The 20859-nt window shown below is 36.6% G+C and overlaps 1 protein-coding gene across 1 annotated transcript in view; it reads right to left on the bottom strand.

The window, feature by feature from the left end:
- Positions 1–20859, bottom strand: part of LOC135219926 (xylosyltransferase oxt-like) — a 313007-nt gene that overhangs the window by 158741 nt on the left and 133407 nt on the right. The window contains exons 3-4 of the mRNA XM_064257145.1: positions 11294–11451; positions 11142–11196 (exon numbers count right to left, since the gene is read on the bottom strand). Coding sequence (XP_064113215.1) covers positions 11142–11196; positions 11294–11451 — 213 coding nt within the window. The remainder of the gene's footprint in view (positions 1–11141; positions 11197–11293; positions 11452–20859) is intronic.

The raw sequence follows: 20859 nt of genomic DNA, 5'->3' as shown, positions 1-20859 counted from the left end.
TCTGTCTGCCAGCGCCACTACTGTTCTCTATGCCAGCAGTGCAGAATCCCGGGTAAGTGATCTGCAAAACATGCCTGTATAAATCGGGTTGTGGCAGAGCATGCTAATGCTCCAGGGACCTGCGAAAGTGTGTGAAGATGGACAAGTACTTAGCTTGTCTAGTTCTAGAGTACAACATATTATTTAGAATTTTTTAAAATTTGGGGGAATTTTAAATTTTTCTTGGAGTCACCCCTGAAATGGTTCAATTCTCTTTAGGTTTTTTTGGGTGAATTAAAAATAATTGAGAAATGTAATATTTTCTTTGTCTTTAAATAAAGTAAAAATTTAGTATAAATATTTTTGTTTAATTTTCTAAAACTGGGTCTGTCACACCCATCGTTTGTGGTAAGTAGTGGTAACATGTGGTAAGGGGTGGGAAAACACAAGACTTTGTTTGTGTATTTCCTTAAAAAAACTGCTTATAAAGTGGTGGTGTCTACACAAAAGCATTTATGTTAAGAAAATTTCTAGTCAAATTTCCTTAAAAACTGCTCATAAGGATAAGTGATTGTGTCTTCACAAACGCATTTATACACGTCAAAGAAAATTATAGCCAAAATTTCCTCAGGGGATGCTCAATAAACAATGGGTCTTGATACTTGTAAACTCCGCCAAGAAAAAGTCAAAATATCAAAGCAGAAACAACATAAAATGGGAAAAGAAATTCTCATAGGTTCTCCCACCAAATGCAATTCTTCTGCTCTGAGAATCTCTTCTCCAGGACAGCAGGCTCCAACTCCTTGATTCTGTCCCAGTGTATGCTTCCTCTTCATCAATTGGTTTTGCTTCGCAGAGTCAACCTTCCCACTGGTTTCATCTATTCTCTCTTGGAGGCGGTTGGAGGAGGAAGGGATCCCTCTACTGACACTGTTCCTGTAATTTGTCGCTCTCTCTCTCTCTCTCACGGTGCATCAACCATTCCATAGGCCTAGATTGCTCTCCCCCTACTCATCAAAGTTGGAGGAAGGTGGGGATTACCCAAAGGAAAAACTCATAGTTGCCATGTTGGATTCTCAAACATGGCAACAGGTGGTGAAGGCTGAAACACTGAAGGGCATGAAGGACTACGAATTGGTTTCCTAGAGGGATTGCTCTCCTTATGGCATCTGTTTTTGTAGAGAGACCACTGGAGTGAGCCATCCCACACATCACACGTGGCCTCTCTTGTACGCTCTTGTCCCTGGCACAAAAAACACAGAATACGGGTCTACCAAAATCGGGAGCATTAACTACAGGGGTTGCCCTTGCCCATAATACAAAAGAAACTGGGTATCAAAACCTCCATTATAGCCATCAGAAACAAACAGAAGCTGGCAATGAAACACACATGGGGCATTACTCAAAACACTAGGTCACACAAGGATAAAAGCACTGTACAGCCTCCCTTGGCACAAAAATAACTATGTACAGGCAGTCCCTGGGTTACAACGGGGGTTCCGTTCTTGAGACGTGTCGTAAGCCGAAAATCGTCGTAAGCCGGAACATCATCAAAAATCCTAAGAAAACCTTACTTTTAATGCTTTGGGTGCATTGAAAACTATGTAAAACTGCATTCTTATGGCATTTTTTCATAAAAAAACTTCAAAATATTGATTATTTTGCATTTTTGGTGTGTCATATTCATCTGCCAGATGAGCGTTGTAGACGAGAAACCCTTGAAAATGCGACGTAACCCTGGAAATAAATGTCTGATGAATATATTGAAAACGCGTTTCGTAACCTCGGAATGTCATAAGCCGAGACGTCGTAACCCGGGGACTGCCTGTACTAGTACACTGCACAGATCTAAAGCCAAAAGCTACTGGATGAGGTTAAGGCACTGGAGGGGCATGATGCTGAGGTGAAAATGAAGAGGACAGGAACACCTAACACACACACAAATCTCAACCAGTGATAAATGAAGGTTTGCCACAATTGCACACCAAGGTGGCTGAGAACAAAATGGAAGTCATGGGTAACTCATAGCACTGACCAATAGGCTTTTGTTTTTTTACTTAAGTCAGCATAGAGCTGCAACATACTTTGTACAGAGTACTTCAATCTCAAGAGCGTAGGTTTGTACTCCCATTGGAACAAACAGTATTTGGGTGACTAAAATAAAAAGAATGCCTGATGCCAATAAAAATAAGACAAATTTGGAAATATACAGTTTAACACCATAATGTTTAACACCATAATAAAGGTTACAAGATAAAAGCCAAGAAGTTAAACTAAAGTGCTAATATGACTTGGATACTCTAAGGATATGCCCTTTAAAGTCAAAGGTAGCTTGCACACTAATCGTGCTGATCTGAGTCTGACTTACTCTTGCGTCCTGGGTTGCATCAATGGAAAGAAAACTGTTAATCACCCCCGCAGCACAATGTAGTTTGTTTTAAATTAGCTTAATTTTACATAAAATAAGTAGCAATAATCATAATAAATATATAGTGTAGCAATTAGATGTAAATGTAATGAAAATACAGTCACTACCCTACTTATGAACATTCAAGTTACAAACATTCAGATATGAACAGACAGGTTCACAAGTTCAAATTTTGCTCTGCACCTATCCTACTAGTAAGAATTTTTGCAAAGAATAGACCGCACGGAAGAAGAAGAACCTGTTCCTTAGACCCCATCTCTGATTATCCTGAGTATTCTCATGATTAACTTCCATATAGTCTTACAATCAAGAGAATACTCATTCATACTTGTAAAATTTTTCTACTTATTTCTATCTTCCCTATTTAACTAGTTCTTTCATATATTTCTATTTTATATATTTTTTCTACCCACAGGAAATGTTTAGTATGTATTCTTGTCAATAGATGCCAAAAAGCACTGTTTACTGAGTGAACTTCCAATGTCAGATGTTGCTCCTGCAAAATTCTCTTCAAGTTCATAACTTTTAAAACATGGGAAAAATACTAAATGTCAAAGCTGCATGAGTCTGAAACTTTATTTTTCTTCTTTTCACCTACCTAGCATCCATAGTCATTCTTTGTATGTACTAATAACATGCTGCATGATTTAAAACTGCTGTGAAAATAGTATAATCTAGGATTCCTGGGTTAACTAAGGAGCGTAATCTAACTAAAATTATGCACTACATATTAAAAACCCACTTACGAACAATTCAAGATATGTGCAGCCATCTGCAACATAACTTATTCATAAGTCAGGTAGTGATTGTATAGTAATTATTACCATATATTTGTAAGGTTCACACAAACTATGAATACACATACATTTTCAAGTTCTGTCCCTGATTGCACCGACAATAACCATTATAATTAAGTACCAGTACAATAAATTATATAAAAACTTTATCTCATATGATCGCATTTTCACTTGCAATAAGGAATGATTCGACATATGTGAATTAATTTACTTTGAGATAAAGCTATGATTATTTAATAATTTTTTTAATATCATTGCTAAGAGTTGTCTTGTCTACCATGAAGATATTTTCTTATCTGATTATTTATAGCACCTGTTAAACATAAAGAACCCAAATTCTGGCAAGTTACTAATTTAAACAGACTGAAGAAGTAGGCTTACTGAAAACAAATCCTGAAAATGACTTGCCAATAAAAGGTCACAATTTTGGAAAACTTAAAAGGGATCAATACAATTCAATGGGAACACCACAACACAGTAGCTACTTCATCCTATTAAATTAGTCAACAAACCAATCCTGAAAAAATAGTTTTAGCTTTTGTATATGACTTGTCAAGACACCACAGGTAATTTGCTTACTATGCAACCCTGTCAAAAGAAACACCTGATAAGCTAAATACAGAAATGGGTTTGTTTTGATTAATATAGTTTTCTGGTACACAGGATAACTTATTACATTCTGGACCAACCATTTCCAACCACTTTTAAAAAATTTCAAATTTTAAGCCTTCATTTTAACTACTTTCATGCTTCCCAATTCAATACCAAGATTTCCTAACATATAACGATAAGAGCAAGCAAGGTTATGCTCATTTGGTCAAGGAGAAAGCATCCCCACTGCAACGATAGGACTAAGAGCTTTATAAGTTTCAATACAGAATTTGAATGTTTCGCAAATAATGTGAATCAAAAGACAGTTACATCTCCACTGAGCTGCATTGACAACATTCTCTAGTGAAAGGTTTTAAAGGAAATAAAAGACTTGCTTGCAGCACAGATGCCATTAGGCTTTACATTATTTTCAAAATAGGTTAAAGTTTAGGAATCAATTTAAACCAAGCATTCTTGATAATAGGAGTGTTTGGCCTACTAAAACCACAGAATAAATTCTTAAGTCCTCCTCTTAAAAATTCAGTTAGAACTTTAAGGGTTTACCTGGACATTACAACTTTTTCATTGCCTACCAAAGCAGTTAAATTAAGCACTGACAAATCTTGAAATGGCTTTCACTTGTCTTTTCCTTTGGCAATGATAGAAAAGAGAGAGATTTCCACTAAAACAAAGGTTACTTACAAGATAGGTTTGATGAACCCTAATACACTTTGCTGTAGAAAGAGCTAAAAGAAAAGTGTCTTCAAAGTTCTTAAGATTTGCCTTATCTGAATGCTCAAACTGAGGTAATGTTTAAACCCTTAAGGACTACATCCAAATTTCATCGTAAACCACAATAAGATTTGAAATTTCCTGCTCAAAAGGTAAAAAAAACTTCTTTCTTCAGCAACATCCCTTGATCACTGACACAGAAAACTGCTTTGCATAGTACTAAAATACTGGAAAAACTTATTTAGGATATCTATAGTTGTACAGGTACTGGATATCTCTCTAGACAAATGCCAAGATCTACAAACTAACCACTGTTAATGATACAGTCTAATGGGGGCCTTCTAGATTTAAGGATTGCTTCCCTGGCCATTCATAAAGAAAAAGCCTCCAGTTCGTAACATACTGTTGAAACAATCTCGTGCCGTCAGAAGCAGCGTGCGGAGGTTTGATGGGATCATTCTCTAGTAAGATTGTCTGAAAAGATCTCTTCTGAACAGGAGGGTAACATCTACTGCCAGAAAGGAAGTTCAGGAAACCATTCCCTTGGGTAACACAAAGGAGCTATCAAAATCATCCATGTGCTCTGTGAAGCTTGCAACTTGTATTTTCCTCAAAACAGCGAACAGAGGAACCCGTAAAGATCTATATTCGACCACTCTTGAAGAAAGGCATCGAGCCCATGTCTGCAGATTTAGCCATGGAGGGTAGTAAACTGGGAGTATTGCATTTTGGGCAATCCGGAACAGATTGATACTTGGGTCTCCGACTCCACAATGTCTGGTAGACCTGAGGAAGATCTCGTTCTAATGGAAGACCTTGCTCTTTCCTCTGATGTTGGTTTGCAATAACAATGTTGCTCCCTGGGAAAAATGAAGTAAAATAATGTTCTTGGACTTCATCTAAAGGAGATGGATGGTCTTTGCTAACCTGAACAGATTTATATAGTTGTGTCCAATTTTCTCATGTAAGAACATGAGGCTGAATTGTTGGAAAGACTGCAATCATCTTGTCTCTGACTAGGTGTTTGCTTGCAAAAGACCACTGAAAGCCATATAAAACTCTGGTTGTTAACAAGCTGCCTTGCCCTCTCTGCAGTCCAAACTCCTGATGTCATGTTTTTCTTCTTAGAATGGCTCCCAACTCTGCCTCAGACATCTGAGGATGATGTAAGGTCTGGGTTCTTGAGTTTTAGATGTAGACCCATTCATTTCTCATTCAGAAAAAAAACTCTAAAGTGAGTAAATCTTCGTTCCCGAGATAAACAATCAATTGGATCGAAATGAAAAAGAAAGCATAGATTTGTTGACATTGAACACCATGCCCACCCCAGAGGCTAGACAAAGATGATCATCTTTCACCCTCAAGATTGCCTAAAATGAGTTGGCGAGAACTAACCAGTCATCCAAAAACATAAGAGAACTCTGATACCATGCAGATGACTCCATCCTACTGAAGATGCTAATACACAGGTGAATACTTATGGTGCCAGACTCAGACCAAAACAGAGAGCTTAGAAAAAAAAACAGATACGTATTTCTTTGACTAAGGATGTACTGCGATATGGAAGTATTCGTCCTACATGTAAATAGATATCATCCATTTGCCTTTCCAAATGAATGCTAGGACTTAACTGAATGACCCCATCAAATAGAGAGAAAAATGAACAAACTTCACAAAATTATTAATCCTCTCATCTGACTGCTCCTCATTTTCTTCACAATGAGAAGAAAAGCAAAACATATGTCCCTACAGGTAGGCTAACACACACATGGCCATCATGCACAACCGAAACATTCGGATTACAAAAAAAAAAAATTTTCCTGCATGGCCTAATGCCTCTACAGTATCTTTGCTTCCTACAGATGACATAAGGCAAAAACAGAAAAAAGCACAATACAGGCAGTCCCAAGTTAATGGTGGGGTTCCATTCCCAGCCGAGCGCTGCTAACCAAAAATCACCAATAATTTTGGTAATAAAAGGCATTTATGACATAGTAAATGTCAATAAACTGCTTATCGGCACTGATAAACTGCTTACCAATGCCAATAAACTGCTTACAATGTCGTAAACCAAGAGCTGTAAAACCAGAATGCTGTTAATCATGGACTGCCTGTACTGTACAGGAGGAAATCAGCCAGAAATAGTCAAATGTACTACCACCGATTCAAGCTGTATGCATAAGGACACAGCATGAGGAATTCTGACATGAATGTAAACATTCCAATGCTGCCTAGTAGGAAACAGGTTACAGAGACAGTCCTAGCAGGTCGCCCAAGTGTTTTCTTTTTCTGAATGCTGACTGCACCTAACAAATGAAAAGATATAAGCTATAACTTGAACAATAGCTAAGATTCATTCCAAATAATAAATGTTATGATAAAACAAAAACCTGTTTTTGGTAGCTGCTGTTCATCCTCAAAAGACTCCTATATATGGTCCCCCTGGTGCTTCATAAGACGCACTGACTAATATGTATCAAGAATTCTCTCATAGCTGGTCTAGACTGGGATAGTGCTATTGTTGGTACAGTGATGGTATATAAATGGCCTCAAATTCAGCCATTACTTGCCAGCTCTGTGCAGATAGAGAGAAAAAAAAATATCCCTATGTCTTTCTGTCAGGGAAATCTGGTGGGTCTGAGGACTCACAGCAACTACCAAAAATTTATTTTTGTATGCCAAACCTTGGTTTTTGAAAATGTATACCCACTGCTTGTCCTTAGAGGAGCATGTAAGAGAATCCAACAAGTGATGAAATGGCATAGCTCCTCATAAAAGGATCCAAAGTGCCCAGATGAGAATGGTATCATGTGAGGGATTGCCTCCTCCCATCTATTTGGGGTTCCCATGTGGGAACAATGAATAAAAAGGGATAAAGAACCTGTAGGTGGTTTGAACTACGGCAATAAAGTGACTCGTCCAGTTACATCAAATACGGATGGAATGCAGGAAAACAGCTCCATCCAGGCTATTTTCAAAAGAACCATGGTATCAAAGCCACGGAGGGATCACCTCCCCTCTTTTTCATTCACAGTTCCTGTGAGGAATTACCAGGAAAAAAGGGGGATACAGAGTCTGTATGTGTTAAACTTGTGACAATGACGTAACAAATTCAACATTGTTAGGATAGGATACAGGATAACAGCCCATTCTGGCAATATTTTGACAACCTTCTAGAAAGGATAACATTTTCAGGATCATAAAAAACATGCTTCAACAGATTCAGATAACTTACTTGCCTGAACAGGAACTGAGGTACAAGCTGACAAAGTTGAGTGTCATCCCCAGTAAAAAGGTGAAGGTAACATGAAGCAACATGATCTATAGAACACTTAAAAACCAATGGAGAACCATCCAAATTAGGGTTGAAATCCATCAAGTGTAAAGAATGAACTAGGGTGGCAAAAACTGGAAAGTACATGGACTGACAGGGTAAGCTGGCAGGCGCCTAAAAAAGTAACATATCTGAGAACACCAACAATGAAGTAATAAATAGGATGCAGTTAGGAAGAGCAGAAATCTTGGAGAATGGGTGACTTACTAAGTGATTTATTAGGAGGAGGAGGAGGATGATCAATCATAATGGAGGAAAATACACTCTTTATTCATAATATAGTAATCAGTCAAATACCTAACTGATGACAGAAATAAACACATGTTCCTAAGAAGAAGGAGCAACACAAGAAGAAGAGAGATTGTGTAGACTTCTGGCTGGACCTGTCTACATAATTTGTTGACCTTTCACAATTTCTGATACATTACAAAATTATTCACTTCAATGTTAGATCACTTCTTACATTCTTCACAAATGAAAAGAAAAATCATACTCATTACCCCTAAACATAACACCCACACCATGTGGCCATCATGTCAAACTGAATAAATTCATTTCACACAAAACTTTACGCATCTATCTCTGCTTGGTGTAGATGACATGATGAAAAACAAAAATCAAGCCCAATACCACAAAGGGAAAACCATCCAAAATACTATGGTAAAAGTTGGTACAGCCAATTCAAACCATGAAAACAGAAAACAGACACAGCAGGAAGAATTCTGAACATTTAAACACCTTCCGGAGGGAAAAAGGTGATTATAGATGGTCCATCTAGGTTAGCCAAGCATTACTCCTTGGTTTACTTTGAATGCCAATCACACTTAATGGCACAATTACCAAGCTAGCTTTAATAGTAGGTAACATTAATCCCAAATAATCCTATTTCTTACTGGCATGACAAGTAATTACTCAAGCCTATTCTATGGCATCACAAGAAGACCATGCCTCACTCAAGGTTACAACCCATAAAGTTCATGCAATTTCATCTTCTCTGGATTTCTCCAAACAATTTCATCCTATTTGGAATAACTCCGGCCTATTCTATGGTATCACAAGAAGACTTAGCCTCACTCAAGGTTATGGCCCATAAGTTCATGCAATTTCATCCTCTCTGGATTTCTCCAAGCAATTTCATCCCTAGTATTTGGTTTTGAAGTACAATTTGGAGGTCACTGTCAACCTTAGCACAAGCACCTGGTGTTGCAAGAGCACTTTTGCAAAGTTTCATCTTTGTGATGCCACTCATAAAATAACTAGATTTGTATTCAATGGAACGTTTATTGAGGCAGACCACCAGTCTTCAGCAGAATCATCTTCCTCATCCTCATGCACCATTTACCTGTGGTCTGGCACACTGGAGGCATGCTTCCTAGAGTATCTTCTCCCTTTAAGTTCCTTGTGCTCGGTGGTTATCCTTTGGGTTCTACTTTCACAGCAGACCCAGTTATTTATGAAGTGCCCATCTGCCGGGGATTAAAAGGGGAGTAGTCTCCCATTGCAAAACTCTAACTCATGGAAGTGCTCCATTTTGATTGTCTTGCCAACTCCCTACCATTTTGTTCTTGGAACTGAACACCTAGCAGCTAAGTTTTCCTTTCTTCGCTCCCATATTTTTGTACAATTAAAACTAGCTTTTATACAAAACCCATTATTCACACGCTACAATGCCCTCCTCCCTTCAACCTTCTCTTCACATGGAACTTAGCACAGAAGAATGGAAATTAGTACTATAGTACAATTCATAACAATCCTGGAGTTAGTAAGCTTGTGCACTGGAACATTTTTTGTTTTGTGCATATGGATGAATTTTGCACAGTTCAAGGCTATTTTTATAATTAACTGATTTGTATAAAAACAGTTTAATTGTAAAAAAACATTGTTTTCATACATTTAAACAAAGAAAACTTCCCTAATACGCATAACATCTTTATGCATTTCACATGATAATTTCTTTGTTAAGAAATTCAAGCCTTATTTCAACAAGGAAATATCATGGTACTATAGTGTACAAGCTAAAAAAACCTTGCATGACATGCAGCCCTCAAATGCTTTGTCTCCCAATTCATTCATCATATATTTTGTATATTAAGGCAGTTTATTTTCTACAGACTAAGGCTAAGATTATGGCATATATAAACATATGTCTAAACATATTCACACACACTGTGCCACAATCCTTACACCATAATAAACTAACTTCAGGGATGGAGGATTTGTTATTCATTCTTTCAATCATCATTCTATTGTTGACCAGATGGCACCACTCGACCAAACTGAGAAAATGTACAATTATGTACTTGTGCAGAATAGAACCTATGAGCGATGTATTCTGCATTTTATATGTTAGAAAGCTAAAATAGTAAACAATAATTACTCTGATGAGCGATCACAGCCTGATGGTTTGGTATGTGTGCATATAGCTCCTCTTTTTGCAAGTAATATTCTTAGTAATCAGACCAAGTCACCTGCATTGTTCTATTCATATCCAAATTAGTATCCACTCTCTAGGGATGATCCTTTTAATAACCAATCAACATTTTTACCTGTCAACTGACTTCACTCCTCACTTCCCTACAATCAAAAAATAGCCATATCTATTTACAGACAAGACTTAATGTAAAGGGAACTGGAACAAATGAAGATAAAAAAACTTATTCAAAACATCTACAAAACATTACAATTGCATATATGGACTAAGAACTTCTGCTTTCCCACGTTTCAAATTTTGCCTCTTATATTCTCTGGTCTTAAATGTGACTTGCTGTTAGCATTAGAAGTTTTATTCAATGCTACAATAGGGGATTTCTCCAATGTTTATTTTTCATTATTACTTTTCTTATTTATTTTTAGTTATTGATGTTCAAGTCCATAAATATGTCACTTGTGGTCTGTCATAATAGTTTATGAGTTTGAAAATACATATAACAATTATTTTGATATGTGAATCATAGCCATACATTTTGTCTAGCCTAGCCTTTCATGCCACAGTTTAACCATTCTCCCACACATTTTTATTGTGGGGAGTACTTATAATAAAACCCCAAACCCCTGTAAAACTAGGCTATAAATTTTGGTCTCAGTAAGTTGCATGATGCTGACTATATATTATAGGTATATTCCTGATGTCATAAAAATAATCTTTTACTTTGAAAAAGTACCTGAACTTCAAAACGATAGGATCTCAAACCTTACAAGAGAGCAATCTTTCAGCTTAAAAAAATATTGCTTGTCATACTGTAAAACTCAACAGAAGTTTTCAATATACTATATGATCTACCATTGGATGGACAATAGCTCTGTAGTCGTGATGGATAAAAGCTACCAGACTGAATCTGAAAGTAAAGAAGTAGAAGTTTATTGAAAACATCTTTACATTTCCATTAATTACATTCAAGTTTAACCACATTACACACACAGCATAGGACATACCTGGCATGATATGTTAGCAATGAGAGATCTGCAGTGTGATGTAGTGGCCCGCTTAATGGCTGAAACTGCCTCTTTACTGCGAAGGAAACAGGGAACCTTTACCCCTAAATGTTCTTGTATTGTTTCCAAGCTTTCGATTTCCTCTGCAATGGGAGGACCTGAACATCAAGAAGAAATAAAATTAGTCATGAAAAATGCATTCAAATCCTAAGTTTGAATTATTTGAAAAAAAAAAAGTATCCAAAACAATGAGCAAATGCCTATCACAATAGCAACATCAAAATAAAATTGCCAATATAAAATGCCTAATAGTATAAAAAATCAAAGTTAAATTTACTTTATACATAAACTCTGAAGAATTTACTGAGCCCACAAAAAGTAAGTCCTTCATTCAACAACAAATTTCCTGAGATCTTTTAAGTTTATAAAGATAGTAATACATACCTATTAAAGACAAATTAAAGACAAGTATTTTGGCACTATCTTTTACAGATTATGAGGAACTTAATATGGTGATGCAATATTTCCGAGACAGGTATTGCAACAGTTTTACCATTTGTGGGGTCTTCCACAAGTTCAGACCAGTGATGGATCTAGAAATCTTTCATGGGGGCCACTTAGGATTTATATATACAGTGGACCCCCCTTATTCACATTCTCCGGATTCACGTACTCACACATTCGCAGATTTCTCTCTGGAACATTTCCCCACATTATTCGCGGAAAATTCGCCTATTCGCAGTATTTTTCTGAGAAATATCTACAAATTCCTGGTTTTTTTTCACCAATTTCATCATAAAATGCACTTTTGTGATAAAACTATACAACCAAGTATTAAAAATTTTTAGTGGATTTTTCTTGAGTTTTAACTAACAAAATAGGAGGTTTTAAGCATTTTTATACGGGTTCCAACTATTCGCAGGTTCTAACTATTCATGGTGTCTGGTACTCATCCCCCGCAAATATGGGGGGAGGGACCACTGACATTATATATATATATATATATATATATATATATATATATATATATATATATATATATATATATATATATATATATATATATATATATATATATATATATATATATATATATATATATATATATAGTATATAGATATATAGATATATAGATACATAGATACATATACAGAGATATAGATATATAGATATATAGATATATATATACATATATATATATATATATATATATAATAGTATATATATATATATATATATATATATATCTATATATATATATATCTATATATATATATATATATATATATATATATATATATATATATATATATATATATATATATATATATATATATATATATATCATATATATATATATATATATATATATATCTATATCTATATCTATATATCTATATCTATATCTATATCTATATATATATATATATATATATATATATATATATATATATATATATATATATATATATATATATATATAGTGTGTGTGTGTGTATGTTTGTATGTGTACAACACATATGGTACACATATATCAATATTCATATATGTATGCACACATATATAAGGACCTAATTTGCAGCATGCACATATATGTTGTATTTTACTGAATTACAAGGAGTTACAAGGATTAAGATTTCTAGAGAGAGAGGCTTCAGCCTTTCAGACCCACTGGTTTTGCTATGACACACCCCTGGCTCCTCCCCCCGATAGTTGTAAGAGAGACAAAACCACGCCCATCGGGGCGGAGCAACCAGAGAAGTGCGAGTTGACAGGAATCAAAACCGTCATATTTGAAGTTGACAGGACACAGGCAACACCTGTTACACCTCACCATTACTACAACCCTCCCCTAATTATTGTACGAGGGACAACGACTTAATCAACAATAATTAAAATGTCCAAAAAAGTCGTAGTATCAGCAGATGTTGCATAATCTCAGCGAAACTAGCGATGATGGACAATATTCACCGGCACAACCCAAAAAGAAGAGAGGTCCCAAAACGGAAGAAACAGCCAGGGAACCTTCCAATAGTGAAATTTTCTTCAATTGTTATTATTACAGCAATCAACATTATTGAACTAGTGGAGAAAGGGTAAGGTTTAAATCTGTTTATATAAAAACGTCTCGGGTGATAGCAGCGGATATAGACTGTGACGTCACAAGCATGGACAGTAAAAAGGTAAACAATGAGCGGGAAACAGACCGTGCGGAGTTAGTAATCGTAAAAAGTTTTAAGATTAGATAAATTTCGAGAAACCGAAGTACATTATCATATAATCCTAAACTATGTGTAAAGGAGCCTAAACATTATTAAATAAGACCAGATACTTATATGACAAAAGGTATTAATGTTGTAAGGTGAGGTGTTAACTAGTTTTGCTAAGAGCTGGAGTAGCCTAACTAGCCTAACTTTTTCTAAAACTTTAAGTTTAACATACCTACGTCAATCTAGGCTACCTATTAGCCTCTCCCTTCCGCCTATCCCAACCGAGATCCTAATCGTCGACATTTAAACTGGAGGGGTTCCTGTCAAAGGCGGTATAATTGCGCCTACCTCAGCTAATGGGTAGAATTGTATATCACACTCGTTTCCTTTCGATATAATGGTTTACCCCTTACCATGAGGAACTGCGTCTTAAGAATTTCTGACAGGTCGGCTATATAAATATATATGATTACTGTAGAGGCTATATAAATTTAGTATGAGATATTAGTGAGAGGATGCCGATTGACCTGAATAGTAACCGATGAAGCCATTTGAGCCTAGAACCCGATTGCCTGGGCTTCAGCTTCTAGGTCTGCTGCTGTCCAACCGGATTGTAAATTCATGAGCCATATTATAGACAATCAGTTAAACTTTTATTATCAAAATTAAGTCTAGGTTTTCACTCCTATTGCAGAAGTTGGTTCGACTGCAAAAAGGAATGACAATACTCCTCCTCCTAAGCGCCCTCGCCGTAAAGTAGATTTACCTGAGAATGCAAATGAAGAATTATTTACAACTTATAATGAAGATAGTAGTGACTATGAAGAATTTAACCCGCTTACCTTTAACAAACCTATTCCTACTTATATATCTAACAATTTTAATGCTGTGCCCTCCATTCATAGAGATGGAAAATACAATTGAATGACTCCCTAATTGCATTAACATTAAGTGAAGGAGACAAAACTCTCATGATCAATTCTTTTTTGTTTGTAATCATAATAGAACTTGCAGACCTTTTCAAATTGATAAATTTGCCAAAGTTGAACTTTTGGCCAAGTGGCAGGTTGTTTAATGAAGATTTCAAGAAAAAATTTCACTTTGATATTGAAAACATTAAAATGGCTATATCTTCTTTTCAAGGACATGCAGCTCTGGCACAATTAGCTTACCCCTCTAAGATTAACGATATTGATTTCATTACTAAAGTGATAATTGGGCCTTTCAGGAAACACATTGATCTAATTAAAAGTTTAATCCGATCATTCAGAAGTAGATCTTTACCCAGGAACCTCAATTTAGATACGAGAGATGCTATTATAAAGCTGAAACTAATGATATATGGGTCTTATCAGATGATCAAAGGAAAGCTATTGCTTCGTGCTTTCGAGGCGGTCCCCTTCCTAGGGAGGGGACATACCTCTAGAGGTGGAAGGTTCAACTTTGGCAAGCATCAGGGCTACCCCAGAGGGAATTTAATTTTTACAGAGGATTCAGGGGAAGCTTTGGGTTCAGGAATAGGTTCAATCCCTACAGGCGGTATCAAGAGAGGCCGAAGAGGGGGAAGGAGTACAGGGGGACAGACAGCAACTAATTCAGACGTCAAAGATAAGAAACAAAACTAATTATGCTTTAATTCTTAATACCATCGAGCCCTGCTGGGACCAAGAGAAAATAACCTGGAGCTACAGTAAAAATAAAATTTGGCAAAGGTACCCACTAACAATTCAATGATATTAGAAGAGTTAAATTTCCCTACAGAAGCCTCTAACTCCAAGGAAACCTCTCACGCCCCTCCAGTAAGTGGGATAGGTAGGTCGTTGACAAATAAATTTAAAAATTGGCAAAAACTCCCAAATTCTTCTTTTGCATGCAACTTGATCAGTAAGGGTGTGAGACTCCCATTTAGCAATAAAAATAAGGCTCAAAAGACTTTGAAAAGATTAGGGGTTGATAGATATTATTCTCCTAGCAAGAGAATAATACTAGAGAGAGAATGTAACAGATTACTAGACCTAGGGGTAATAGAACAAATTAACAGAAATGCTTTTTATTACTCTAACCACATATTTTACAAGCTTAAACCCGATGGAGCATTCGCCTAATCTTCGATATGAAATGCCTTAATACTATGATCAAGAAACCTTCTTTCTCTATGCTGAAACCTAAAACTATATTCCCTTATTTGCATTTAAACAACTGGGCATGTAGACTTGATTTAAAGGATGCTTATTGGCACGTCCCTCTTCATTCAAGTGCTCAAAGATTCTTAACGTTCAAATTAGGAAAACGTAAATTCAAATGGACGGTTGTTCCCTTCGGGTAAAGACAGCTCCCTACATCTTTTCCAAACTAATGTACACAGTAGTTAAATACATTAGGAAGAAATAATATACTCATCTTTAATTACTTAGATGATATACTCATATTGGCAGATGACTTTCACAAATGCGAGGCTCACATCCAAATAGTCATTGAAGTGCTCACGGAGCTGGGTTGGCAAATATCTATTAAAAAGTCTGTTATTCATCCAGTGCAAAAGATAGAGTTCCTGGGAGTTCATTATAACTTGGAGAACAAAACAATGAGACCAATGCAGAAAAACATTGATAAATGTATCAAGCTTGCCAATACAGTATCCAACTTGAACAGGTCTGACCTCAAATTATATCAAAGATTGATAGGATCACTTAACTTCTGTTCCTACTACACCTTTTATGGTAGATACCATCTTAAATTCCTTCACAGGTTTCATAGATATTTTGCTAAAGGTATAGAATCATTCCTCCTTCTTTCAAATCCTTTCTAGAAGAATGGAAACAGACTAACATGTATAGTGATATAACATTCCTAATAATCAAGTAGATCTAGAACTATTCACAGATGCATCCAACTTTGGCTGGGGTGGAGCATTAGTAGGAGAACATGGCATACTCTCAACTAATAATACATGGCTACAAAATGAGAATACTCTGCACATTAACATTAGAGAACTACTTGCATGCATTTACTGTATAAAACACTTCAGAGACAAACTAAGAAACAAAGTAGTACTAATTCACATAGATTCACAAGTAACAAACTGTTGGGTCAAAAAACATGGTAGCATTAGGAACAAATCGGCCCAGGAGGCCATCAAAGTGTTACTAGACATCAAAGGAAAATACAACATAGACATTCAAACTAAATGGATTAAAGGGAAAAGCAATGTGATGGCTGATTCCCTATCGAGAGACTTTGGTTCCATACATCCAAAAGCCACTCTTGACGATAATCTATTCAATTTAATTTGCACAGATATGAATTTCTTTCCTGAAATAGACCTTTTCACCAATGGCTTTAATTCTAAATGTAAAGAAAAAGATTTTGTTCTTCCGTACCCAACACAAAAGCAATTGGTAATAATGCTCTTCACATTAGCTGGGAAGGTTCTTCTCCTCTTTATGCTTTTCCCCCAGGCTTCTTACTGCATAAAGTTGCTTTTAAGATATATAACGAATGTAATAACAACATGCTCTTCTGCACTATTTTCCCAGGAAACGGAACCATGGTTTCCTCTAGTCAAGACAGTCTCCAAGGAATACCGGAAGTACAAAGTCAAAGCAGAAGGCTGCCAGATACTTCATATGACTGTACCTCACCCTTAGCACAACACCACTTAAATTTGATCGCCTTCAGAATATAAAAGATCAACTACCTTCCATATTTCCTCCAGAGATATGCAACAAAATTACTTCCAATTTACGAGACAGCTCCTTGCCAAGTACCAAAATCTCTTCAGTAGCTTTAAAGAGTTCATACACAATAATCATATGGAAGTAACAGAAGTTCCCTCTTTTTATCACTGCTACTCTATTTTAACGAATAATAGACAAGGGCCTAGCGTACAACACACTAAAAAGGATATCGAGCTGCTCGTTGGACCAGTTTTTTGAATGGGATACTTTCCCAATTATTGTCTAGCAGAAGACAAGTATATTAAGCTATGCTTGATGGAGTAAATAGAAGAAGACCCAGCAATTCTCATCAATTTCCAGGCTGGGATCTTGATAAAGTAGTTTTCCTTCCTCAACACTACAAGAGATGATTCTATTGCTGCTCATGATTCAGAAGACCTTATTCCTCGTAGCTTTGGCTTGCCCATTGAGAGCTAACCAATTTAATCATCTATGTATCTCCAGGAGCACTTTCACACCAGAAACCATTGTGTTAAGGACCACCCTTCCTTCATGGCCGAGAATCAGAGAAACAATTACACTCCTATGAATCAGCTTTAGGTGTCACCCTACTAAGCCAAAAATTTGTCCAGTTAGACAATTAAACTTTTATCTGAAGTACACAAATAAAATCTGTGCAGAAAGGAACATAGATAGGGAAGACCATATTTGGCTGGATGAAAACTTCAAGAATCATGTCCCTTCCAAGATGAGGCAGCTATTCAGGGACTGTATTTTCAGAGCTGATACCCAATGCCAGAAAACACTCCACCAATTTCCACTCTATCAGAGGTCAAGCAGCTTTAAGGATGATGTATAATGGAGTTACGCTGCAAAGAGATAATGACTAGAATGAATTGGAAAAGCAACTCTGTATTTGGGTGCTAATCGTATTGTCTCTCCTCGGTCTACAGGGAGCTTTCGATGCAGTCGTTGCAGGACTTCATCTTCATGCCCCCTGAAGTATCGGGTGAGCAAAACCAGTGGGTCTGAAAGGCTGAAGCCTCTCTCTCTAGAACTGACAGTTTACTTGTGAACTAAGTTCTGGAGAGAAGAGGCGAGGCCTTTCAGACCCAGGGTCTAGTTCACCCTCCGACCCTACCCCCGAAACCGAGGAGACCATTCTGGAGGAAATAAAGAATTTGTAAAGTAACTACCTACAAAAGTCAACAGCTTACATGTTTCTGAAGGCCAACCATAACATTTTTCAATTATTCATAAATTTCTTTAAGGTATACTTAGACTCGTTTCCTTGCATTTAGAGGTAATGCAACTTTTAGGTAACAAGATAGGAATATCTTGGAAAGGGGAGGTGAACTACTGTCACATTAACGTATATTATCTTAGAATATAAAGAGGAATGGAAAATTTTAAAATTCACAAATTGGGAACTTAAGTTACTACTTGTAGTAATTTGCAATCTCAAATAAATCTCACAAACAGGAAAATGGAATGGTAAAGTACAGATATACTTCATAGCAACTTGCAACTTCAAATATGGCGGTTTGATTCCTGTCAACTCGCACTTCTCTGGTTGCTCCGCCCCGATGGGCGTGGTTTGTGCTCTCTTACGACTATCGGGGGGAGGAGCCAGGGTGTGTCATAGCAAAACCAGTGGGTCTGAAAGGCCTCGCCTCTTCTCTCCAGAACTTAGGTTCACAAGTAAACTGTCAGATCTCAAAGACTTATTAGTCCATCAGAGGAGACATCATGTGCTCATTTATCTTTATGTCCCAATATCTTGTAGTATGTGAAGAGGCTCCACAATGCAATGTGTTGTATCTCTTCAGTTCTAATTTCCCATCCATTACTTCTTGTCTGGTTTTCATTTAATGTGAAGAGGGTTACTGTCACTTTTGTTACGCCTTTCAGTATTTTGAATGTATCTATTGGTTGTCCTCGCAATCATCATGTTTCTAGGTCATACATGCTCAGGATCTCTAGTCATCTTTGGTAATTTATTGTTTAGCATGATGGAAGGAATTAACTATGTGGCTCTTGCCTGTACCCCTTCTAATCTATTTATGTCCTTTCTTAGTGTTGGTGACCAAAACTGTACTGCATATTCAAAAGGTGGTCTAACTACTGATGTGTAGAGCTGCAGCACCGTCTCCTTATTTCTGTATCTGAAATGCCTCTTTATGTATCCCAATAGTTTCTGTACCCTCTTTTCAGCTTTTATGCATTTTTTGTGGATTGTAAGTCCTTGATAATAATAACTCTAAGGTCCTCTTCTTGTTCTATGCTATTTATGACATTCCCAAGCAGCATGTAAATGTCATGAGGGTTGTTTGTTCCTATTCATAACACTTTACATTTACCCAGGTTAAAAAGCATTTGCCATATTTTTTTTACCACTCTCTTATTTACCTTAGATCATTTCTTAAACTTTCCACATTTGGTCTTTGAACAAACAGATTTAGAGTGCTTCTTATGTCTAGTAGTGGGCCTCCAGGCCCCTGAGGCCTTGAGAACTACAAATAGTGGTTGTGTAAAAAGGGATTTTGACGTAAGGAAAAATCTATTTCTGGGCTAGTTGGCTCGTGTCGCCAGCGAAATATCCTTTAATCTATTATTTCTAGGGTGAAATGTAACTAAACACATACCAGAGAATAAAATAAAATAAGAAAAAGGTCAGTATAACTGACCGTCGCTCACCCTCCAGGAGGGTGTCGGTATGAACCAATAGGCGAGTGAGACCACTACCACGAGCCAAATGCCAATAGAAATCTCCCACTACACAAAAACCCTCCAGAGGGAGCCGACCCACAGAGTGAGCAGCTCGTACTACTACTACTCCATCATGCTGCCGACTGCTGCGCCTCTGGTGGCCATCCTGAAGTTAGCAGACAATCTTGGGCGAAGGGATGGGTAGGGTGGGATTTCGCTGGCGACACGAGCCAATCGCCCAGAAATAGATTTTTCCTTACGTTCAAAATCCCTTTTCTGGGCTCAGCTCGTGTCGCTGCGCGAAATCGTACCAGAGAAATAGCACAAGATTGTAAACAAAAGTAAATCAGAATAGGTCTCAAATAAAAGATAAAATATATATAAAAAGAATATAATTGCTAAAAGATACATATACACAGGGGTATAAAATTATAATATGCTTAATTACCCTTAAATCTAATCATGTTTGTTAACATAGGGTAATTTACCATATATACAGGTAAAATGACTTACATGTATCAAATGATATCTGTGTAACAGCATGTATCAAAAGTATAATAGCAATTAATATAATAACCAACGAAACTAATAATATATAAAGGAAGATGTATATGACTTAATATACAAAACCCGTAACCATTATATAGATGTATCCCCTAGCATAAAAATAAGGGGAAACATCCATGAGATCAATGTTTATAATCATTTGTGAGTGTCCCTAGCCAGACAATAAGGGGCACCCATTACACTATCATAAAAGCAGCTAAGACACAAGGTGAATGCAAAATGAACAAGGTAGGAATAGACGAACTTTTTTTTTGGGTGAGGCAGGTAGAAAGGAGGACTGAATCTTCTACTACAAATTAGCTAGAGTCAGGGGAAACTATGTTACCCGCTGCTACTGCTGGGAATTTCAGAGCTTCCAAGGATTAAGGTAGTGACGTTTTGAACACTGTCGGCGATTTTCCAT

Source organism: Macrobrachium nipponense, chromosome 1 (genome assembly GCF_015104395.2).
Source record: "Macrobrachium nipponense isolate FS-2020 chromosome 1, ASM1510439v2, whole genome shotgun sequence".
Classification (NCBI taxonomy): domain Eukaryota; kingdom Metazoa; phylum Arthropoda; class Malacostraca; order Decapoda; family Palaemonidae; genus Macrobrachium; species Macrobrachium nipponense.
This window is presented reverse-complemented; position numbering and strand designations above follow the sequence as displayed.